This window comes from Alternaria rosae (assembly GCF_020736505.1).
Source record: "Alternaria rosae strain MPI-PUGE-AT-0040 chromosome Unknown BKA58scaffold_13, whole genome shotgun sequence".
Taxonomy (NCBI): Eukaryota; Fungi; Ascomycota; class Dothideomycetes; order Pleosporales; family Pleosporaceae; genus Alternaria; species Alternaria rosae.
In genome coordinates, this window is record NW_025763582.1 from 433,497 (window position 1) to 456,663 (window position 23,167).

The 23,167-nt window shown below is 53.8% G+C and overlaps 8 protein-coding genes across 8 annotated transcripts; 2 read left to right on the forward strand and 6 right to left on the reverse strand.

Annotated features, from left to right (window-relative positions):
• Positions 1-135: 135 nt before the first annotated feature.
• BKA58DRAFT_63756 (SNF2 family N-terminal domain-containing protein) lies at positions 136-3,818 on the reverse strand. The gene is made up of 2 exons (XM_046175662.1): positions 1,871-3,818; positions 136-1,816 (listed from the first exon to the last, which is right to left on the reverse strand). Exons 1-2 carry the CDS (start codon positions 3,506-3,508, stop codon positions 236-238), a joined length of 3,219 nt encoding a protein of 1,072 aa, XP_046020275.1. The 5' UTR covers positions 3,509-3,818; the 3' UTR covers positions 136-235.
• Positions 3,819-5,317: 1,499 nt separating this feature from the next.
• On the reverse strand, positions 5,318-9,570 carry BKA58DRAFT_444765 (two-component osmosensing histidine kinase; the record flags this gene model as incomplete). Its single annotated transcript, XM_046174096.1, has 6 exons — positions 5,318-5,662; positions 5,714-5,845; positions 5,897-8,511; positions 8,564-8,839; positions 8,888-8,998; positions 9,048-9,570. 6 exons carry the CDS (start codon positions 9,568-9,570, stop codon positions 5,318-5,320), a joined length of 4,002 nt encoding a protein of 1,333 aa, XP_046020276.1.
• A 1,569-nt stretch (positions 9,571-11,139) lies between these two features.
• Positions 11,140-12,196, reverse strand: BKA58DRAFT_63889 (uncharacterized protein). Its single transcript, XM_046175663.1, has one exon. It carries the CDS (start codon positions 12,057-12,059, stop codon positions 11,436-11,438), a length of 624 nt encoding a protein of 207 aa, XP_046020277.1. The 5' UTR covers positions 12,060-12,196; the 3' UTR covers positions 11,140-11,435.
• Positions 12,197-12,546: 350 nt separating this feature from the next.
• BKA58DRAFT_325857 (uncharacterized protein) lies at positions 12,547-14,204 on the reverse strand (the record flags this gene model as incomplete). Its single annotated transcript, XM_046168033.1, has 4 exons — positions 12,547-13,245; positions 13,331-13,629; positions 13,677-14,090; positions 14,138-14,204. 4 exons carry the CDS (start codon positions 14,202-14,204, stop codon positions 12,547-12,549), a joined length of 1,479 nt encoding a protein of 492 aa, XP_046020278.1.
• A 158-nt stretch (positions 14,205-14,362) lies between these two features.
• On the forward strand, positions 14,363-16,913 carry BKA58DRAFT_63898 (Nsp1-like C-terminal region-domain-containing protein). Its single transcript, XM_046175664.1, has 3 exons — positions 14,363-15,103; positions 15,157-16,441; positions 16,496-16,913. Exons 1-3 carry the CDS (start codon positions 14,662-14,664, stop codon positions 16,836-16,838), a joined length of 2,070 nt encoding a protein of 689 aa, XP_046020279.1. The 5' UTR covers positions 14,363-14,661; the 3' UTR covers positions 16,839-16,913.
• BKA58DRAFT_63929 (major facilitator superfamily domain-containing protein) lies at positions 16,914-18,848 on the reverse strand. The gene is made up of 4 exons (XM_046175665.1): positions 18,376-18,848; positions 18,244-18,319; positions 17,912-18,188; positions 16,914-17,857 (listed from the first exon to the last, which is right to left on the reverse strand). Exons 1-4 carry the CDS (start codon positions 18,600-18,602, stop codon positions 16,989-16,991), a joined length of 1,449 nt encoding a protein of 482 aa, XP_046020280.1. The 5' UTR covers positions 18,603-18,848; the 3' UTR covers positions 16,914-16,988.
• Positions 18,849-19,239: 391 nt separating this feature from the next.
• On the forward strand, positions 19,240-21,206 carry BKA58DRAFT_394597 (amidase signature domain-containing protein). The gene is made up of 7 exons (XM_046171211.1): positions 19,240-19,538; positions 19,590-19,865; positions 19,913-20,047; positions 20,092-20,704; positions 20,767-20,955; positions 21,009-21,048; positions 21,099-21,206. The coding sequence occupies exons 1-7, from the start codon at positions 19,257-19,259 to the stop codon at positions 21,172-21,174; spliced, it is 1,611 nt and encodes a 536-aa protein (XP_046020281.1). The 5' UTR covers positions 19,240-19,256; the 3' UTR covers positions 21,175-21,206.
• BKA58DRAFT_370322 (CTLH/CRA C-terminal to lish motif domain-containing protein) lies at positions 21,207-23,125 on the reverse strand. The gene is made up of 3 exons (XM_046168983.1): positions 22,834-23,125; positions 22,653-22,780; positions 21,207-22,600 (listed from the first exon to the last, which is right to left on the reverse strand). The coding sequence occupies exons 1-3, from the start codon at positions 22,952-22,954 to the stop codon at positions 21,578-21,580; spliced, it is 1,272 nt and encodes a 423-aa protein (XP_046020282.1). The 5' UTR covers positions 22,955-23,125; the 3' UTR covers positions 21,207-21,577.
• Positions 23,126-23,167: the final 42 nt, after the last annotated feature.

Here is a 23,167-nt window from a genome sequence, read left to right on the forward strand (position 1 = left end):
ACGCCAATGTATATTTCCCCGAGAAGAGAAGGTAAAGCCTTGATCATTCGAGATCGGGTATCAAAAATGCGAAAACACGTGTTTGCGCGTCTAAATATGCGGGTGGAGAACAGATGTTGTAGGAAAAGAACATGTGTGGTGAAAAGACGATAGACGGAAGATGAAAAAAGCGAAAGGAAATCATAGCGCGAACGCTGTGTAAACAGGGAGGAGGCCCGCAGCTTTCTTGCGAACACTAGCCACCACCCATACCAAACAAATACTTGAGCTCCGACACGCTGAGCTTGGTAAGACTCTTCGAAGCATTCTCATCCAGCGCCGCATCAATCTGCTCACGCTTCCTATCCTGGATAGCAATGATGCGGTCTTCTACGGTCTCCGGCACAATGATGCGATGCACATATACCTCACGCTCCTGGGGCATGCGATGGGCGCGGTCGATAGCCTGTTCTTCGATGAAGGGGTTCCAGAAAGGATCGAGAATGATGACCTGAGATGCTTTCCAGAGATTGAGACCCGCGTTGCCAGCTTTGAGAGAGACGAGCATAACATTTTCGCTTGGGTCATCCATGAAGGCGTTTACGGCGTCGGCGCGCTCGTCCATCTTCATGCTGCCGTCGTAGCGCTGGTAGGCCAATTTCTCTCGGTGTAGAGGTACTTCGACGAGATCGAGCAAGGAAGTGAACTGAGAGAAAACCAGCGTCTTCTCAGTCGGGTCGTTCTCTTTGATCTCTTTGAGCAGCTCAACAGTCCTGCTGATCTTCGCAGACGGAATGAAGGTCTTGTCCAGGCGACGCAGGTAACGCTTCTTGGCGCTCTTGTTGCGGAGAGACTCTTTCTTGAGCTGAGCAAGGGTAAGCTTAGGTTTGGCGCGTCCCTTGCCCTTGCCTTTGTTTCGTTTGCCAGACTTCATTGCCTTTGCCTTTGACTTTGACTTCGCCTTGGACTTGGCCACAGATGCGGAGCCAAGGTTGTCGTCGTCGTCTTCCGCCTCATCGGCAACGTATTCGTCATCCTCATCATCGCCAACGACGAAGCCAGCAAGATTGCCCTTCCTGTCAACATCTACTGCATCCTCCTCGTCTTCAGAGATGTCAGAATCAGAGTCGTCTTCTTGAACATCGCCCTCCTCTTGTTCTGACAAGTCGACTGATCCAAGCCGCTCGGGGCAGTGAACCTTGCAGAAGTGCTTGTAGTCCGTGATCAGCTTGGCACTGATATTGCCACGGCAGTGTGGGCACAGGGCCGGGTTAGCCTCATCGTTGCCATCTTGAGCGGTTCGCATGGCCGGATCCATGATCTTCTGGACACACTCACCGCACACTGTATGTCCACATGGAATGAGGATTGTTGGATTTGGATCGAGATCAAGGCAAATCGGGCAATCGAAAGACTCGTTCGCCTTCAGTCGCACGACGACCTCATAACTCAATTCCCCAGCACGGCTCAAGAGGTCATCTTCAGCGATAGCCTCGGTTGCTGGTTGACTGAGGTCTTTGATGAGATGCGGATGACAGCATGCTTGGCGGAGGCGAAGCAGGAGAACCAAAACGTTAGCATAGTTGCTTGTGACAGTACCCCTCTCGAGAAATTTGTTCATCTGAAGCTGCGACTTGGTTTCTAGAGCCTTGTAGAGGGCATGTTCTTCGTCTTCAAACTCCACACTGTCGATGGCAGAGTGCTTGGGAGGAATCTTGGAAACAGGCTGCCCATCAACGACAGCGTCTTTCCGACGCCGGAGCATGGTACCCTTGATTACGATATGAAGACGGTTCTGTGCACGGGTCCGTGCTCCCGGCTGAGTGCTCTTGTAACCCTAGAGTTCGTTAGTAAAAGATCCTACCCAATGGTCAGAGTAACCTGTACTTGCCTTTGAAATGTCCATGCTGTACTTGGTCCATGTAGTATATGGCGATACCCTCAAGAAGCGAAGAAGGGGAAAAAGCTCGTCAACGCTATTCATCATGGGTGTACCAGTCATGCACAAGCGGTGTTTAGCCATGAGATCAGCGCAAGCCTTGGACGCCTTGGAGTTCCGGTTCTTAATATTGTGGGCCTCGTCGATAATGATACGATACCACATGCACTCTTGTCCCAGCAGTGCGAGTCTATCCTTGGCCTTACGGCGCATGCTAGGGTTGCGAAGCTCTTGGTCATTGGCCATCGCCTCTTTGGAAGACTCCTTTTGCTTGTATTCAGAAGTGAGGGAACCGAAGGTGGTGAGGACAACATCACACTGGCGAAGACGAGCGAAATCAACGTTCTTACCACTGCCATGATAGAGGTGAACCTTGAGCTTATGGCGAGGATGGATATGACGCTCAATCTCCTTCTCCCATTGTCGCATAAGAGCAACAGGCGCGATGATGAGTGTAGTCTTGCAGGCGGGATCCATGGGCGGATTCGCGCAAATGAGGGCCAGAGCCTGGATGGTTTTGCCTAGACCCATATCATCTGCCAGGATACTGCCTTTAGTCGCGCTGCGCTCCTTATTGAGTAGCCATGTGAGACCTATACGCTGATATTCCTTCAGAGTACAAGTCATGGTCTTGGGGGTGGGCTCTCGCTTTTCTTTGTCCTCCTCATCAACATCATTGATGCTCTGCAAGAGCTTCTCAATGTCTTCCGCCTCATTGACATTGAGCGGGAAACGGCCATACTCATCTCCGTCGCTGCTGCCTCCTCGCATGTAAAGATAGCCTGCTTCATCACGTGGCTGATAGGGGAAAGTCTGCGGCACAGCGAAATGACTACCTGGTGCACTGGGCGCGATCAGAAACTCAGCCAGCTCTTCTGGGGCCATGAACTCCTGGTTGAACGCATCCGCTGGTAGCATGGCGCCATTGTCACGTCCTCTCTGATAGTTGTCGAGCTCCGGGAATGGGTCCATATAGTGTGGGGCGGGATCTTGTTGCGCATGTACATGGACAGGAAGCTCGTAACCAGCAGGCGAAGGTGGATTCGATTCAGTCAGGTCGACAACATCCATAGGGTCAGAGTAACGAACCCAAGCAGCATCGCGACTAGGAAGCGATTGTGACCATGGACCAACGGGTGAAGTTGGAGTTACCGGACTAGGCTGCCCACTGACACGCTTGGCTTCGGGGTAGTCGGTTATCCCGAGGCTGCGCTTGCGGCTATGTTGTGGTTCAGGCAGAGGCGGCGAGGGCGGTACTTGCATACTATATGACGAACCGTTGGTGTATGACGGGCCGCTATAGTAGCTTGTGTGGTTGTTTCCGTTGGTATGTGTCCAGTCACCATCCTCGTTTGAAAAGGCCTGGTCATGTGCGGTCATGGCGTTGTTGCCGTTGTTGGGCTGGAAGCCATTTCCTGTGATGGCCGTAACCTGTGCATCGATCTCGCTTTGGCGCTGCTCATCCGACAGCTGCTGGTACAGCGTCCGCAACATGTTCTCATAGACCGGCTGATCAACAGGATCGATGCCTGGAAGGACCTCTTCGATCATCTGAATATTGTCTTGAAGGCTCATTCCGTGCGACGCCATCTTGGGCTAGGCGCTACCGTCGTAAAGTATGCGAAGGAAGCGGGTCGGCAGTTGCGGCAAGGGACGTGGTGGTGGGGGTGTAAAGCGCCAGCAGTGCGGCGCAGGGCGAGTTAAGTAGGAGAGGCGCTGTCGGTGCTGCGGCGAGGTGAATATGAAAGTGAATGGGGAGACGGTTCTGGTGAAATCAGGCGGCCGTGCTTGCCTCAGCTGGGAGGGAAGGAGCCGTCGAGGCAGTTGCGATGTGCGGGCGCGACGCGTTGCGCGGGCCTTGTAGACGTACGACGAGGCAGGAAGCGACGAAGAAGGTTGTGAAATGCAAACAACGAGGTTGCGACAAAGAAGCGAACACGAGTTGAAGAGGAAGGAGACTAGGAAAGCGAACAAGGCGCTCCCGTCTACCGTATCGGGGCCATGATAGCCTTGTCGCAGTGGGGTGTGGGTTGAGCGACGACTTGACGACAAGGAAAGATGATGCGAAAGGCACTGCGCGCAATCCGATATGTCGCGTCCCCCTCCCGTTACCGAGAAAGGGCAGCCTTTGCTAAGCCGAAGCGTGATGTCATCCGATACCAATCAAATCAATGAATCTATGCTTCCAGGCGAAAATGCTGCAAATCAACGCTACACAGGGCGTGTGAGAAAAAGCCCAGTGCTACCCAGCTGCTGAGTTGGCCACGAGGCTGAAAGCTGAAGGACTTTGTTTTCTGCCCTGTTCTGCTGTCCGGTCAGCAAACATGTCTGTAGTGAGCTTGGCGTGCATCCATGTACAACGACGTCAAGCGAGGCGCGCGAGAGACGCGAAATTAGATAGCGCCCTAGCTGCATGTAGTGGCTTTGACGTCTATCACAAATAGATACCATGGGCGAGCATATCCGTCACAATTAGCAATTGCCCATTCCGGACCCCCAAACTCGTGTGGGTGACAGAGCCCTCGAGTCCACGACCCCGCGCTGGCAAAAAGCAAGCATGCGACTTATCTAGTTCGCTGCAGCAGGTGGGATTTAGACATGTCATTTGAGGTATATACCTCGTACAAACCGGACTCACTGGGCACCCATAATTACAATGTCACCAAGGCACAGAAGCAGGCAGCAAGTCCCCGGAAATACAAGACGCTGTATGGCTGGACCCCGCTTGGCCCGCTGCCGCCCTCACCGATGAGCAAAACTAGCAGTTTTCCGAACGGAGTGACATGTTCATGACATGGTAGCAAGAGCAAGTCTCAAGCCCACCAAAGCCAAATTTGCAATCCTTTGAATAAAGCGAAGGTATCCTATACACAACCACGATAGCAACAGCAACGAGAGCAACAGCAGCACGCCAATCAAGCCGCCGCGGCAGACCCATACAAACTAAACGCCCAAATATGCAAAAAGTTGTTTCAGCACAAAGAAGAAGATTCGTGGGTAGCAGCAACCAGCAAACAAGGGACAAGGACGAGGTTCAAAACGAAAAAGAACGCCAATACTCTGTTCTCCAATCCAACCCAACCCAACCCCCATTCACAATCCCCATTCGATTCATGTTACCTCTACCTTCGCCCCTCCCTCCCACCAGCCTAGAAATGTTTGTTGTATGTGTGGGGTATCCGATGATTTCCATAATACGGTTCTCTCGTCTCGAGAGAGAGAGAATCGACCGATAGTCGAGTAGTAGTCGCCGAGACGCTTTGTCGAGTTTGGTGTTGGCCAAGGCTTTATATGAGCTTAATCAAGCCTTCTCCTCTTCCTTTAAACGTCACAAAAAATTCTCAGCTACTGTGACTCCGCAGCAAAAGCTACAACACACACATATTAGGGTCAATTTACTCACAAACTAGCGGACAAGGAACGTACTCTCTCGACACTGCCATTATCCGTCTGATCCACCGCCAGCAGGTTTGGGCTTTGCGCTCCGCCTCCGCGTTCTGTGAAGCCGCGGGTTTCGAGTTGTGGGCGCTTCTTGCCCGGGCTGGGTAGGCCGCCTTGTGATGAGGAGGATGCGCCGCCGTTGTTCTCCCGGCCGGGGATGTTAATGTTGGGGAGGTGCGAGGATGCTGTGTAGCGGGACTCGCTTGTGTGGTCGTACATTGTGCTGCTGCTGCTGCCGACGGTGGCGCAGCGCAGGATTGTTTGGATGAGTTGGTTCTGGCGGAGGGGTTTGGATAGGTAGTCCTGAGATAGGAGTTAGTAGTAGGAAAGGGTGTTGATATCAAGATCACGTACATCCATCTGCGCAGCGAGACACTTTTCGCGATCACCAACCATGGCGTGCGCTGTGAGGGCGATGACGGGTGTTGACGGGATACCGTTCTCACGTTCCCATTCACGGATCTTTGCTGTGGCTTCGAAACCACCCTGAGATAATGTTAGTGGTGTACGTGTATTTAGAAATAGAGCGCAACTCACCATGACGGGCATTTGCACGTCCATGAGCACGCAGTCGTAGCGCTTCTTCTGAATGTGCTCAAAGGCTTCAAGACCGTTGTTGGCCACAGTGACTCTGTGGTGGTACTTCTCCAGAATCCTGACGGCAAGCTTCTGGTTGACAGCGTTGTCTTCGGCCAGGAGGATCTGGAATGACTTGGAGTGGTCCGAGACGAGTGGTGCGGCACGACCATCAAGTGCGGGGATGAGCGCGTTGCCCAAATCGATCGGCAGACAGGGTGTTGTCATGTAGCTCGAGATACCATTCTCAAGCGCAGACCTGAGGCTGATGCATACATGTGGCGTAAGCATGACCAGAGGAATGTATTTGAAGCGTTCCGCAATCCTAAGCTCCCGCGCTGTGTTGTCGTTGTCGACAATAACGCAGTCATAGGGCATGTCGGTCCTCTTCGTCGTCTCAGGAACCTCCTCAATCGACTTGACCACCATAGGTACGAGGTCGAGAGTCTTGAGGTGCTCAATGATTTGGTCTGAGAAGCCAGTGTTACCTTGATCGACAAAGAGAACAGCGTGCTGCTTGTATGCCACAAGTTGAGGCTGGATGGCGGTAACCTCCGGCTTGCCAAGACGTACTCTGCATGTGAAGTAGAACACACTGCCTTTGCCGAAGTCTGATTCGACCCACATACGACCGCCCATGAGAGTGACGAGACGTTTGGAGATGGAGAGTCCAAGGCCGGTACCACCGAACTTCCTGGTGGTGGAACCGTCCGCTTGCTGGAATGTGTCGAAGATAAGGTTGAGCTTATCGCCACGGATACCTATTCCAGTGTCGGAAACAGCAAACTGGAACACGTAGTGATCTGGACCGCATTCTTGCTCTTGCGCCATGGAGATGGCCACCTTGACTTCTCCTAGCTCTGTGAACTTGATAGCGTTACCAACCAAGTTGAGGATAATCTGCCTCAACCTGAAGGAATCACCAACAACGTAGTCGGGCACCTTGTAGGACACGTCGTAGGCGAGGTTCAACTTCCGCTCGTTGGCTCTTGACGCCAGAGACTTGAGTGCGTTGAAGATTGTGCCTCGCATTGAGAACGGAATCTCTTCCATGACCATGCGGTTGGCCTCGATCTTGGAGATATCTAGGATGTCGTCGATGATGGTCAATAATTGACCAGCCAGGTTATGAACAATAGTCAACATCTCTCGTTGCGCGTGCGTAAGGTCTGTGTCGAGCGTAAGCTGGGTCATTCCAATGATACCGTTCATGGGCGTTCGGATCTCGTGAGACATGTTGGCGAGGAACTCGGACTTGGTCTTGTTGGCCAACTCGGCGGCTTCCCTGGCTGCTGTGTTCCTTTGGATACTCTCTCGCAAACTGGACACCATCTGGTTGATCTTCCGCTTCAGCTCGTCCATCTCACCGGAAGCTTCAACGGTGATTTGTGTAAACTTGCCCTCCATGGCAGCGTTGGTGATGTCGCCGAAAGCGCGCACTTGGGAGGTAAGATTCTGAGCCATGGTGTTGACGTCTGTGGTGATCTCTTTCCATCTGCCGTCGATGTCTCTTACGTCTGCTTGGCCGCCCATCTTTCCGTCTACTCCCACATCGCGAGCTACGCGCTTCACAGCAAGAGACCATTCGTCTAGTCTCATAACCATGTCGTTGATAGTGTCTTTGAGTAATCGAATCTCTCCTTCGGCGTCCACGTGCACTCTGCGGCTCATATCTCCCTTGGCGATGGCCTGGGTGACCTCTGAGATACTTCGCACTTGCAGCGTCAAGTTCTGGGCCATGGTGTTGACATTATTGGTGAGGTCCTTCCATTTGCCTTCAACGTTGTCGACCTGCGCTTGGCCGCCCAGGATGCCGTCTGTCCCGACCTCACGGGCCACCTTGCTGACCTCTTGTGCGAATGTGTTGAGACGGTCCACCATGGTGTTGATGGTAATCTTGAGGGACAGAATTTCACCCTGGACTTCTGCCTTGACCTTCCTGCTCAAATCTCCTCTTGCGACAGCTGTGGTGACTTCGGCGATTTCTCGCACTTGTGTTGTGAGGTTCATGGCCATACCGTTCACATTCTCAGTGAGGTCTTTCCAGGTTCCCTCAACACCGTGCACAGTAGCTTGACCACCAAGGCGACCCTCAGATCCGACCTCTCTCGCAATCTTGGTGACTTCATGGGCAAATTGCTGCAACTGGTCCACCATGCGATTGATCGTGTTCTTGAGTTCCAAAATCTCACCCTTGCATTCGGCTTCGACCTTCCGGGTGAGATTACCCTGCGCGACGGCCGTTGTCACTTGGGCAATGTCTCGCACTTGTGTAGTAAGATTTTGAGCCATGGCGTTCACATTCACTGTGAGTTCGTTCCACATGCCCTTAACACCAGCGATTTCAGCCTGACCACCGAGCTTTCCTTCGGTACCGACATCTCTGGCCACCTTGGATACCTCAGTCGCAAACGATTGCAGTTGGTCCACCATGCTGTTGATCGTCTGTTGCAGCTGCAGGATTTCTCCGCGGGCCGGACGTTCAATCTTGCGACTGAGATCGCCCATGGCGACTGCGGTGGTGACTACGGCGATCTCTCGCACCTGGTCGGTAAGATTCTTGGCCATCCCATTAACTGCAGGACACGTTAGCATCGGCCCGATAGTGGAACCCTAATCACAACGTACCACTGTCAGTCAGCTCAGCCCAAATACCAGCAACTCCTGGTAGGTTGGCTTGACCGCCCAATCTGCCTTCGGTGCCGACCTCTCGGGCGAGGAATGTGACCTGACTAGCAAACTCCTGGAGTTGATCCACCATGGTGTTGATCGTGCGCTTAAACAGAGTGATTTCAGGGTCCATCTCCTTAGCATGGATCAATACCTTCTTGCTCAAGTCACCCATAGCCACAGCCGTGACAATGGCTCCGATTTCCCGCAGTGCCTTTTGGAAAGCCAAGTTGGCTAAAGATGTCAGCCGTGTCAACGCCTATGTAAGGCTACAGAGCATACCCTGTTGATGTTTGCCAAGTTCTCTCTTGAGTGCGCCGATGTCTTCAATGCCGTGTTCAAATACCATGCTCTGTGTCGTCAACTGTTTGTTCACTTCCTGGCTCAGGTTGTCTGTATGATGTCAGAATGAGCGCATGCGACTTCGTGTGAGCGTCCTTACCAATGTGCTCGCGCTGATTCCTAATCTGATCGGCTTGCTGGTTAAGATGTACGCGCAGATAGTTGAGTTGCTCTTCGGTAAGGGCTGCGGCGGGTTGCTCAGGGTCGCCATTCGACTCCTTGGCTGCGAGCCAGTTAGAAACCCAGATGGCGCGCTCCTTGTTGGACCCCCGACGGCCTTGGACTGGTGGGCCGTTATTGCCGCGTACGACGCCTGCCTGTGTATATAATACGCCCTCCTCCAGTGGCTCTTGTGCGGGTGTCAGAGGGAACTGGCCCTGCTTGGTCGCGGCATGGCTGCTCTTGTGTTCGAGGAAATCTATCCGTGAGCAGAGCGCCGACAGCTCCTGCTCTAGTTGTGTCTTCTCTTCGCTCTCCGGGCCCGGCAGAGCGATAGCGTTGGCTGCCGTCTTGGCTCCATTGGCCGCAACTTGTGCGCTGAAGCTGGGGTCTCGCGTGGGGTCATGTTGGCGGGCGAGGTTGCGGATGATGGCTGAGACGCTCGAGTACGTCTCTGCGGCCATTGTGGCGGCGGGTGGAAGGGTGCGAGGCTCAAAAGGCTGCTATGTGCGCATCTGGAACGGGAAAGAGGACGGAAGTGCGACGGGCCAAGTTTCGATGCGAGGGCAGGCGGAAACGGACAAAGGAGGGACTGAAGAGTCTGCCGGTGCAGACGGCTGCGAGGATACTGATGAATCGCGAGATGAACTTGAGAGGTATCGAGGAAGCGCAAGCAGGGGCCCCGCTGGAATGGATATCCAGTATGGCTCAAACAGGGTTAGCGCGGGATCTAGCAGCTAGGCAGCGTGAAGAATAGCCGCACGCCACACGATGGAGGAGTAGAGTTGAGCGCTACGGAAGAGAGACGGAACACGCCAGCCCAACGAAGCGTGCTACACTATGCTGCCTCACTACCAAAAGGATTGCCCGACATGCTGCCGGGTTGGGAAAGCAGACTGGACGCGAAGATGACAGTTGAGCGCTACGTTGCGAACGACCTAGCGCTGCGCGCTGCAGTGGGGCTACACGTGCACGGGCAACTTCAGAAACGGACATGTCGGACTATGGCTGCCAACGGCCACTTGCTGAACAAACCACCGCAAATTCAGCCCTCCAGCACAACACCACTGCACACCGCCGACGTCATATCTCCCGCCCAGCTTTCGCCGACACCGCGAGATGAAGTGTGACCATGCATTCCCCGTCCGCGTGCCATCTCTTAGCACGTACGAGTTTACGAACAGAGCGACGAATGGCAGTGCGACCGAAGCCACCCAGCACCCACCAATGTGGCAAATTACCCCTATTCGCTGCTAACGGCGCGCGGAACAGGCATCGCCTAGCATAGCACCACGCCGCGGATACGTTGGACTTCAACGCCCACGGCCAACTGTGAAAGCGCCTCTAATTTAGCCACGGCAGCTCTGCGCTGCTCTCCTGTTTGATCTGCATGCCACTGCACCTGCGGTACTCGTGCCGTGGTTTCAGTGCCATCGATCGCAATAGAGAGTGTGGCGATGCTCCTCATATCTTATCGTGCGCAGACTGACAGCTGACAGAGGGGCTCTGTGATGGTGCGTACGGTGGGGTACGCTTGTTCACAAAGGACGTCGCTTCGCTCAGGGTCTCTCCCGGCCGTCCGGCCGACTGCAGTAAGCGTGTCTGAGCGGATGCCGGCACATGCTGGCTAACATGCGAGGACGTGTTCTTGCGCTGTACAAAATTCACTCGCCGTTGCACCAAAGCAAGGAAAGATTGGGGAACCCGGTCGGCGCATCCGAACACTCCCCAGGTCATCGCCCGGAAGCAAGTTCCACCGCAGCGGACAACCCTACAGAAATTAGATTTGCTTTTGCAACATCAAGACATGTCATGACATTCAACACGATATACATGTCTGTGATCAGTCGTCTGGATCGTGACGAATCAGTACGGTTTGTCTGCTATGCATGCGCCTAGGGACCCCTCCACTATTCATGAGAAACCCATCTAAACTTGGAACTTCTCGATTTGATAACGTGTTTGCAGGATGCATGCACCCCACCAGTCGTACTAAATCCTCTGTTGCCACAACGTAGTCTCGTCGCATACTTCTCATAAGCAAGCCATTCAGGCCGAGGATCCTCAACTTCGAAACATGGGCGCAGAGTACATGCACCTCAAAAGGCATCATACAATCTCCATTCCAACAACGTAGTTCCTTGGAAAATCTCAACTTCAAAGCGTGTTTGCAGAATACATACCACTCAAACATCGTCAAACTACCTCCATTCCAACCCCGTAGTCTCATGGAATCTCTCAACTTCAAACCCCATTTACAGAATACACACACCCCAAATCCCCATTCCCATACCTTCCATCCCACCAACGTAGTTGCCCCGCCTTCCCATCAATAATCCAAAGGCGCCTCCTCCACACCCATAGCGTTCTGTTCCCTCCTCCCCCTCGCCTCCCTCCACTCCTCCCACACACTCATCCTCCACCTCGCCACATTATCAATCACCTGCGTCCTAGCACCCGGAGCGCTCTCCACCATCATCAGTAGTTCCAAATCTGGATGCCATCTTTCACGCGGGAGACTGGGTATGCTCCACACGCCACCCCTTCTGTCGTAGAGACCTCGCCGGGGATTTGTACTTTCACTTCCATTTTGAAGGTTGTGGTTTTGATGGTCCATGTTGTTTATGTCGATGTTGCTGAACCTCCTCCTCCATCTTCTCGACGGTGGAGTCAAGATGAAGAGTTCTGCTCTACACATTGGACATGTTGGTGTTTTTGAGGAGTCAAGCCATGTTTTCAAGCATAGGCCATGAAAAACATGTCCACATCTTATAATCTTTGTAGCGGGCTCGGTATCCGCAAATGGTTCGAGACAGATCGAGCAGCTGTCTTGGTGGGGATCGAGGGCGCAGGTGCGGATTTGTTTGAGGCCGAAATTTGTGAATGAGGAGCGGGATGCGTAGGGTGCTTGACGCGAATTGGTCGTCTTCTTGATGGTTGCGATGGACGGCATGGTTGTGGTTGGGGGTTTGGTGGTGGATGTGATTTTGATGGTGAATGTAATTCTGATAGTATTCGTGCTTGCAGTGGACGGATTTTTTGTTGTGACGGCGATATTTGCAGTAGCGGTAGTATGTGCCGAAGTACTAGTATTTGTAGAGGTGGTAGTATGTATAGTGGTAATACTAGTGACAGCGGTGATGATGTCTGGTATAGAAATGTCTCTCGTGGTAGTCGGACTTTTTCTCGAAGGCGATTACGGACACGTATTGTTAGAAGTGTTAGATCAAGACCAGAAGGGATCTTCCACCCTTTTATTGCGAGCATTTTGGCGCTGGAATGTGCGAGCGACATTGCACTGTGGTTCGCTTGACCCAAGAATTGAAGATACGGGCGAATCACACGGGGTCAGATACAAACGACATCTAAAAATCTCGCTGCCTGGGAGGATATTGCAATGGAAATATGATTAAGCTGTATTTCAGAAAATATGGGACTGGCTACCTGAGCTTCTTCGCATGCGCAACCAGACTCTCGATGACTTGCTCAAAGGCGTCCTTGTCGCCTAGTGCACTTTCTAACCTCTTCTGCCAGTACTCGAATACTTCCTTTGCTCTTTCTTGCAGGCCCTTTAGGTGATCGATGTGCATCTTCAACTCCTCATCTGTCAACCCTTGCAGTGCTGCGTCTGTTGTCGCGCAAAGCTGCATTGTACTGCTGATATCCAGTTCCGGTGGCGGCGGCGGCCCTTTGCGTTTTCGCTCTGGTTTTGAACTTGATGAGTCAACTGATGTGGATGATTCGTTCTCACGCTTGATTCGTCCGAGAGGACCACCGTTATTTCGACCATCTGAAGAGGGGCGCGGTGAGCCGCCGGGTATGTGTATTGAAGGGAGAATAAGCTTCTTTTGTTTGGACGCGGGGAGGATCTCGTCAAGGTCCACAGGTACGCCGAGGGAGACCAGGAAAAGCCGCCGTATGCGTGAGCGAACCCAGTCTGGAGGCTGCAGTGGTGGTGGGGCGACTAGTTGTGTCCATAACGAATGACTTCGTTCCGAGAGGAAGATGGACCGTGTCTCTTCGGGATTGGTGGATATTGTGGGTATGCCGTCCTGTGCAGGGTACATGTCATCAAGGTATGGCTGTGTTGCTGAGACGATTGCTTCAATTGATGTGAGTTGGTCAAAGTCTAAGACGGGCTGTACAATGAAAGGTTAGTCAGATTGTCACCACAGCAAGCGGACAAGGCAGTAGTATATGTGGACTAGAATTGCTGCGACTTACAGGACCTGGCGAGGGGACAGGTACAGGAGGCTGTTCTGGGGGCTTATCAAATGATGTCTCTGCATCGTCCTCGCCTTGCTGAAACCCATCGTCAAAGTCCCCAAAATCATCGTCACCCTCTTCGCCTTCTTCAAAATCGTCGAAGTCGCCAAAACCGTCGTCGTCACCGTCGTCGTTGCCGAAGTCGTCTTGCTCGATCGAGGCTTCTGCTTCGGCTTCGGCAAGTGTTTCGGGGACGGCTTCGGTTGCACCGTCACTCGGGCTTATTGGAGACCTGTCATGCGAGGTTGGTGACCCTTCTTCCGTCAATGGTACGCAGGAGGCACCAAGGAAATGCCCTACGTACCTGGATTGCTGCTCTGGGAAGGCTCCTCCGGTGCTCTGACAACTACATCAGGCGTAGCATCAGCCAGACGTTGCTGGTGGGCAAGTGTACCGGGAACATCGCCGTAGCTGGGCTGGTCGGGGTCGATCTTCTCGACAATTGTCTTGGGCACTGGTGTTCCTCCTGGTGTCAGAGGCCTATCGCTTGCGCTGACGCGCGAGGCACTACGACTTCGTGCGCCTTCGGGTACAATCTCCACCTCGTCGGGGACAGCGTCTTGGGTGCGCATATTGTATGCTTCTGTTCCGGGAACCTCGCCGTGAGCAGGCTCATCGTCCACTCGCTCAACTCGTGTGATGGGAATAGGTGAGGTCACATCCGACCGCGCAGGCTGGCCTTCGGTAGCATCGGAGAAGTGCTCGTCGCTTGAGTCGGCTGTCGAGTGTTAGAATAGATTCGCGCGGGGGAGCAAGATGACATACCCAGCTCTTTCGCGCCGGGGTCTTCCAGCTCTACGCTCTTGCGGGGTGGTGCTAGCTCGTCCGGCATGTCGAGGTGCTTGATGTTCCTTTACTTGACGAAAACTGTGTTGTGGGAAGAGTGGCGGAGACTCGGGTTACTGCAACAGAGGTGGAGAAGGCGTGATCTGCGAAGGCGACCAGAAGACTGCGCCTCGTTGCTTGAGCGTGTCGTCGTTCAGGCACGCTCGATTAGCGGGGACGAGCGGTCTGGACGCTCCACCAGCGGGAAGGTGGGAACAACAATTCACCGGAGCTAAGCCCTGACCCTTGCACCTGTTTGTCTAACTTTTGGGCGCGACGTCGATGCGCGTGAGAAGAATACACGACTACGCGCATTCCTTTGACCTCGTCCATTAGCGGCCCGACAATTCCATCCCCGGGCGCGACACGACTAGACTTTCGCGCGTTTTCGATATCTCGCCGACAACAACAGCTCCACCGCCCATCAACAACAAACACCAGAGCTATCCTCCACACCCGCCATCATGAGCGGCTTCACATTCGGCGGCGCTGCCAACAACAGTGGCGGTAGCAACACTCCTCAGAAGTCGCTGTTTGGCGCTACACCCTCTACTGGCAGCGCGACGCCATCTCTCTTCGGCACCGCAAACAACGCTTCCAGCACACCAGCCAGCGGCGGCGGCGGCGGTCTCTTTGGCGGTGGTGCAGCCAATTCAAGCGGCTCAGGCGGTCTTTTCGGCGGCGCATCCAACACACCTGCATCCAAGCCTGGTGGTGGTCTGTTTGGCGGAAGCTCAGCTACACCGGCCGCGTCTTCAACACCAGGTTTCGGCGGAGGTTTCGGTTTTGGACAAAAGAAGGAAGGGGATGCGCCGAAACCAGCTGGTGGGCTTTTCGGCGGAGCTTCAACTGGCGCAGCGCCAGCATCTTCCGGCTCTCCATTTGGTGGATTCGGCGGAGCAGGTAGTGAGTAGCTGGGTATCTGTGACAACCAACACAACTGCTGACATATCTTCTAGGCTCGACGCCAACAGCTACGCCAGCAGCAAACAAGACTTCTTTCCTCCCTTCCACCACTCCAGCCGGCGCACCTCCAGGTGGAAGTCTATTCGGCCAGAACAATCAGTCTAGCGGAGGCACATCCTCTCTGTTCGGCCAAAAGCCAGCAACGACCACTTCGTCTTCCACACCTGGTTTATTCGGCGCTGCGCCTGGGCAATCTGCCGCAAAGCCTTCAGGTGGCTTCAGCCTCGGAGGAAACACAGGCGCCTCGAACGATGCGAACAAGGCCGCCGCTCCTGCGTCTACACCCTCTAGCGGCCTGTTCGGAGGTGGTCCGTCAGCGCCCGCTTCACAAGATGCGCCCGCTTCCAAACCTGCAGGTGGCTTCTTTGGTGGGCTGGGCAGCAGCACCCCCTCCTCGACACCTGCGAAGCCCTTGGGAGGGTTTAGCCTGGGCACAACATCCGCTGCTCCAGCTTCTACGCAGCCTACTGCGACCTCGGGCTTGAGTCTAGGTGGGAATAACGCTGCGTCGTCTGGTTCTGCAGCACCGAGCCTATTCTCTCCTGCGGGAGCTTCCACACCAGCGTCTACGGGCGGTGGCTTCAGCTTTCCCAAGCCTGCTGCTCCTGCCAGTACCGCTGCGACAACCGGAGCTACAACCACTGCAACAAGTGGTGCGCCTACGACAACCGCATCATCCAACACGTCCTTGTTCCCCAGCCTAGGAAGTGGACTGGGAGGCGGAAACACCACGTCCGCTCCTTCTGGTACCGCTGCCACCACAACATCCGGAGCCACTCCCAGCTTGTTCAGCAAGCCTGCAGGAAGCGAAGCACCAGCAGCATCGTCCAACACTACTTCACAGCCAACTCCGGCCCCTGGAGCGACAAGCGGAAACAATGCAGGCCAAAGTGGACTTGCTGCGTCAACTGCCGGACCCGCACCATCAGCGCAATCACGACTGAAGAACAAGTCCATGGACGAGATCATCACCCGCTGGGCTGCCGACCTATCCAAGTACCAGAAGGAGTTTCAATCACAAGCCGAGACAGTCGCATCATGGGACAGGGCGCTCGTCGAGAACTCCGACAAAGTCCGCCAACTATACTCCAAGACCTTCCAAGCCGAGCGTGACGCCGCCGAGGTCGAGAGGCAGCTAACGATGATGGAGGAGAATCAGCAAGAGCTCGACTCCTATCTGGATCGCTACGAAAAGGAGATTGACAACCTGATGAAGATGCACGGTGTCAGCGGCAAGAACGAGACACTACGCGGCCCAGACCAAGAACGCGAGAGGACGTAAGTTGTATCTGTACCCCTAAAAATCTGCACGATGACTAACAACCCCCCCAGCTACAAGCTTGCCGAAAAGCTCCAAGACCGCCTCAACGAACTCAACAAAGACCTCACGGAAATGATTGAAGAAATCAACAACACATCCCAGACGCTCAGCAAGACAGGCAAGCCAGATGATCCCCTCACCAAGGTCGTCCGCGTCCTCAACACGCAGCTTGCTCAGCTCCAGCTCATCGATTCGGGGGCCTCGCAGCTTCAGGAGAAGATTAACAAGGCGCAGAGGGAGGGCCAGCGTGTTGGTGCTAATGGGTGGAATGGATTGGGCAGTGATCCTTCGGCTGATTTCATGAATAGTATGCGTGGGGGCAGGGCGAGCCAGAGGTTCGGTGGTGTGTCATAGGGGGTTGATGTGAGGGATGTAGGATAAGATGGGATAGGGCTTGTGCTCTTGATGGATGGATGGTAGTATGATTGCATACATTGGCGTTGTCAAGGCGTTTGTATTAGCTCCTCGAGCCGCGAAGTAGAAGTACAACAACTCTAAAAACGACTACACTTTCTCTGCCTCCCCTTGACCCCCTGCAAACCTTGCCTCCTCCTCCTCCCCCTTCCCCCTAACAACTTCTCCCTCCACACCCGCATCCACCATCCTCGCCCTGTCACTTCTCCCCTGCCACCAAACACCCCCCGCACACCACACCCCCATCCCAATACTAACCGCAATCATAGCCCACATACCCCTCGTAAAATACGGCGCCATATCCGCGCCATAAAACAAAATGCTCCACCAAGCATTAATCGCATTACTCCCCATATTCATACTCGCAATCACCACTGCCCTGAGACTATCTTCTTCATACCGTAGCACATCGTTCGCCCACGCGAAGAAGGTCGCTTGGCACGCGTATACGCTGCCGGCCCAGTAGTACATTGCGAAGTGGATGGGTGTGGATTCGGGGTACGCGAGTATGAGGGCGGAGGTTATGATGCCGGTTATGGCGATCCAGTAGCCGACTAGATAACGTTTTCCGCCCATGAAATCGGTGAGCGTCGCCCAGAAAAGGGTTGATGCGATGCCGACGGCTGGGACGCCGGTTGGGTAGTTGTTGTTCTGGGCGACGGTGTACGTATTCGTCGGATGAGAGCGCATGTACAATTGCAACAGGGCATTCGTACTGAAGGATTCGGTTTCGCCGGCAAGAATCCAGAGGATGACGAAGAAATACCAGTACCACGTGCTGAAGCAGTGTTTTAAGAAGGAAAAGGAGACTGGGGTTCGTTCGCTGACTTCAGGGACGCGGGATATGGCGAGCGCTTTCTCCGTGGCGGAGAGGTAGGGCGCTCGGGTGTTGCGCGGGGTGTCGGGGAAGAGGAGGAAGCCGTAGAGGGCGACGGGGAGGGTTATTATGCCGTCGATTACTGGGAATGATGTTAATACATGCGTATGTGTATGTTTGAATAGAATTAACTTACTAAACAGCCACCTCCACCCACTCATCCCCCTCAACCCATCCATACTACTATGAATTCCCGTCTGGATAAACCCGCCTATCATCGTGCCTGCCAGACCCGATGCAGTGAAGATACCAGATCGTTTCCCTAGCTCTTTCTCTGTGTACCACGAGCCGAGGATGTAGTGTGTTCCTACAAAGGTGGAGGATTCGAAGAGCGCTTGGAAGAAGCGGATTGCCATGATGTCTTGTGGCTTTTGGGCTGCGGCTGTTACCATTGTTAAGCCCGCCCATGCTACCTGGCGGTGTGTTAGATAGGGTGTTTTTGGGAGGTCGGGTGGGGGGAGAATGTACCATGCATGCTGGGAAGAAGTAGCGGGGTTTGATGTAGTAGAGGGCGATGTTGCAGGGGACTTGGCCTATGGTGTATCTTGGGATGTGATGTTAGTACGTCTCTTCATGTCTTTGTTCTTCATGTTCACTCACCCTACAGTGAAAACGGTATTGATTTGATTGAGCTGATTCCCCTTGAAGCTCAACTCTTCCCTCATGCCAGAAACATACGCATTGTTGAGGTTTGTGCGATCAAGATAGTTCAAAAAGTACATGAGACAGCAGAAAGTAAGGATGAAGAAGTCGAGCTTCTGCACCAACTTGCGCTCGCCTGGCGCATTCTGATCGCCTCGAAGATAGGCGATGAAGCTGTTGGCCATTTTGAAGATCTCAGATGTTGAGATGTTGCCCTCCGTTGGGCAGTGGTGATGCGCCTCGTCGCTGGAGATATGAGGTTATGCGACGAGAGATGGTGCTATCGCGTCTTGAACAATCGCCGTTATCAGTCCTGTATGTAGTCTCGATTCTCTTCGGGTGACATTGTCCGTTCCTGCAGGATAGGACCGATAGACGCTGGGAACGAGATATGAATGATAGTACGCCACTTATGCCTGACTCGGAGCGTTCGCAATCAGTAACTCTCACCGACGATCATGACGCCTGTGGTCAAATAGCTGATTGCCGATATCGGGTGCTTGAGTAGGCGTATCTGAATCTCAAGAGGGCAGGTATATCTTCTTGAGCAACGGCAGTCTATCTCGGCCGACCGAGCGGCATGTCTGCTAGGGGTTAGTCTGGCTCGGGCGCGTCTATAGGTGCGGGGAATGGTATTGTCAACGCCTCCGATGGCTTCGGTTCAGAGCCACCATCACGTATGGACCGCGGCGCAGATGGACCCGAGAGTGGGGAGGATGAAATACGGAACGGCGAAGGATACTCACGGAGATGTTCACAGATTCCTCTTCTGATTTAATAATCTTGAATACCACAATCATCCGAATCACGGTAGCTTGGCGTTGCAAAAGTCCTGAAGCATGACATCTGAAGCGAACTGGGAGAAAGTTGCTGCGGGGAAGCGCGCAGCTCTCGCGGAATCCATTCCGACTCAGTACCGCATACCGCAGGACAAGTTTCCACCGGAATCACAACTCGACGTCACGACATGGCCTAGGGAATCCAAATGGCTTACAGCGTCAGAGCTCGCGATCACTGAGAGCACCGCGTCAAATATCCTCGAGAAGATCGCGTCGAAAGCATGGAGCGCCGAAGATGTCACGCTCGCATTCTGCAAATGCGCCGCAGCAGCGCATCAACTGGTATGGCAGAGTCTTGTAGAGCAGAGTTGAGGTGATTTAATAAGTGCATAGACCAATTGTCTCAGCGATGCCTTCTTCGATGAAGCGGTGCAACAAGCCAAATCCCTCGACGAGCATCTCGAACGGACCGGCAAGACTGTAGGACCGCTCCATGGCCTGCCCATATCACTCAAGGACAACTTCAACGTAAAGGGGAAAGATAGTACCGTAGGCTTCACCTCGCTAGTAAACCAACCGGCCGATTACGATGCGACGCTGGTGGAGATACTGCGTCGACTGGGTGCAGTCCAGTATTGCAAGACAAATGTGCCGACGGCCATGATGATCGTACGTATACGTGCACATGTAACGAGCTGGAAACTGACAAGACACAGGCAGAGTCTGTGAACAACACATTCGGACGTACCGTCAACCCGCTCAACCGCAAAGTCACGTCCGGAGGATCGTCAGGCGGAGAGTCAGCCCTCATCGCATTTGGCGGAAGTCCACTGGGCGTCGGAACAGACATTGTAAGTTTGACACAACACAAGACGTCCCAATCTGACAACACCAGGGCGGCAGCTTGCGTATCCCAGCAGCATGCACCGGCATCTTCACTCTGCGCCCCTCCTTCGGCCGCTTCACCACACAAAGATGCAGATCCGGTCTCGCAGGCCAAGAAGCAGTACAATCCGTCAACGGGCCCATGGGCAAGACACTCTCGGATATCACCATGTACTCCAAAGCCATCATCGACGCAGAGTGTTGGAAGGTAGATCCAAAGATGCTGCCGATACCGTGGCGGCACGTAGATGTCCCGCAGAAGCTCAAGATCGCGGTGCTTTACAACGACGGGGTTTGCTTGCCTACACCGCCTGTAACGCGTGCGTTGAAGGAGACGGCGGTGAAGCTAAAAAAGGCTGGGCATGAGGTTTTGGCTTGGAATCCTAAATTACATGCAAAGGCGCTCGAACTTCTAGGTCGCATGTTCGTTGCAGACGGGGGGAAGAGCGTTGAGGCATTACTCAGCGTAACAGGCGAGCCCTACCGACCAGAGATGATCCAGTACAAAGACGCGAAAGAACTAGGCGTCTACGATATGTGGAAGCTACACTCGGAGCGATCGGAGCTACAGCGGCAATATTTGGAACAGTGGATGGCCATTGAGGGACTCGACGCCATTCTAGGTAGGCAGCAGAGAACTATTGTTTTGTTGAAACATTTTTTTTTTTTGCTAATATCCATCAAGCACCAACAACCCCCTACTCAAGCGTAGCGCACGGCGACTTCAAATACGTCGGATACACTGGCGTGTACAACGTAGTTGACTACTCAGCCACCTCATTCCCTTGTGGAGTCTCGGTCGATAAAGACGTGGATAAGTATGCGAGCGATTATAAGGCGCAGAGCGAGTACTGCCAGGGTGCTCACGATAGCTGTAAGTTACATACCTTACCACAATTGCCATTGTTGGTGACTAATGAATATTAGATAACCCTGAGCTGCTTCATGGCCTACCCGTTAGTCTGCAGTAAGTAACGTTTAGAGTTTACTTGGGATCGTAATGCTAATACTTTGTAGACTTGTTGCGCAACGACTGGAAGAGGAGAAGGTACTTGCTATGACTGAGACGGTGCTTCAAGCTATACGGTCGTGAGTGGCTTGGTGCATGTAAGTATGGAATGCTTTCAAGATGTATTGAAGTTATTTGTTCATTGTAGCGGGGATGCATAGCAAAGAACTGTCCATGCAGCAATACCATGATACTACGACGCAGCAGACAAAGATTTCCACGATACTGTAACGCCCAAACGCTAGAACACCACATAGCACTCCTCCACCACTCCATCGTCATCTCCGTCGTCCGCCGGAACAGCCACTTTACAAACATCATCGCCCATCCCATACGGTTCCAAATCCTGCAACCCAAGATTATACCCGTAAACGCTCTCTATCCTCTCCACAAACGTCCAGAAACTCTCCTTGCCCTTCATTTCTCTCGTATGCATATGCATGTCCCATCCACTCAGACTCCCACTCCCGCCACTACCACTGCTACTCTATAGTATAACCTTCCACGCCTGACCAGGACTACTCTCATTGGGACAATACGGACACTTGAACTTGGTGCCCCTGGACAGCTTCTCCAAGCTCTCCTGCGCAATAACATGGCCACACGGCATCATCATGGGCGGATTCTTATCCGTACTCTGCTCCTTGGACACTGGACACACGAAAATGGAGTGGAAATGGTACTGACTCGGCAGTGGAATCTCCACAGGTAGCTCATCCTGCGTCGTCCATTCCGTTCGTTTCTCCTTCATTATAGATTGCATTTTCAGCAGGTAGGGCAAGGCGATTGCGCCAGCTGTTGCGGCAATGAAGAGGGGGGAGTCGGCGGAGAGACCGAGTAAGGAGCAGAACTCGCGGTTGAAAGACTGTGCGACTTCATCCCAGGCGGTGGTGTTGTAGAAGAGGCGGTGGTAGGGCGATGTGGGTATGTTTTGGTAGAAGGCCATGGCGCCGAGGAGTTGTTGGATTTCGCGGGCGTAGCGCTTTTGGAAGGGGGGGAATTCGCGTCGGGCGTAGGTCCAGGCGGAGAGGGGGCCCGTGGGGGGTTGTTCGTCCGACGAGTCGGACATGAAGGAGTCGTCATTGGTGGCGGTTGATGTGTCGAAGAGACAGACGAATTGCAGGCGGCAGAGCTCGAATTCTAGGTTGCTGCCGCGTTCTTCGAGGAGGGCGCTGCGTTCGCGGGCCCATTGGATGGCGGGGGCCAGGTTCCGCTCGTGCCGGAGTTGGTGCAGGATGTGGTACATGTCGGCGAATTGCTGTTGGAGTTGCTCCGAGTTGAAGGTTCCTTCTGCTAGATCTTTTTCCCAGGCTTCGCGTATGTATGGATTCGGCGTGTTGGGCGTGGGTTCTGGGTGAGGTGGTTGTTTGCGCGCTTCTTCGATGAAGGTGGATGCTACGTCGAATTGGCCTTCACGCAGGAGGTGCATGGCGATGGCGCGGTTGATGAGTGAGGGGTGCGAGGAGAGCGCATCGTTGTCGGCGGAGGGGAGGGGCTTGTCTTTGAATTTCTGTAGATAACTGTTAGGTTGGTGTTGTTGATGCATGTATAGGGAAGCGCACTTTGTCCAGCGTCTTGCCATACTTGTTCAGGCCAGCGTAGATTGGCTTGAGGTCTTTATTTACCGCGTCCAGAGACCTCTTGAATGGGTCCTGGAGTTTCGCGAGGGTCACAGGCGCCGTCTTGGGGTCTGGTTGCGCAAGTTAGCAGGGTCCACGGCGAGATTGTTGACAAAGTCCTCACCAGCTGCGATCTTAGCGCGAGCTGCCGTCAGCATGTCTATCGCATTTTGCACATCGTCGATGCTGGTAGAGAGGTTGGCGCTGCTCTCCAGCAGCTCCACTTGCTCGCGGAGGTCGTCCATGGTGTTGATAGTGATGGTATGCCCGGGGGCGGTGGTTATGATGGTTTGTAGAGAGTAGAGGTAGCAGAGCTCGGGTCAGCTAGCAGTGAATAGCTGTTGTCTGGCCAGCAGAGCTCTCTGCCGCTGTCCATGACCGTCGTGTTGGCTGATTGGAGTTGGCGTCGAGCTCGCGATCGCCGCATGGTCGCTGCAGCCGCGGGCATGACGTGTGGG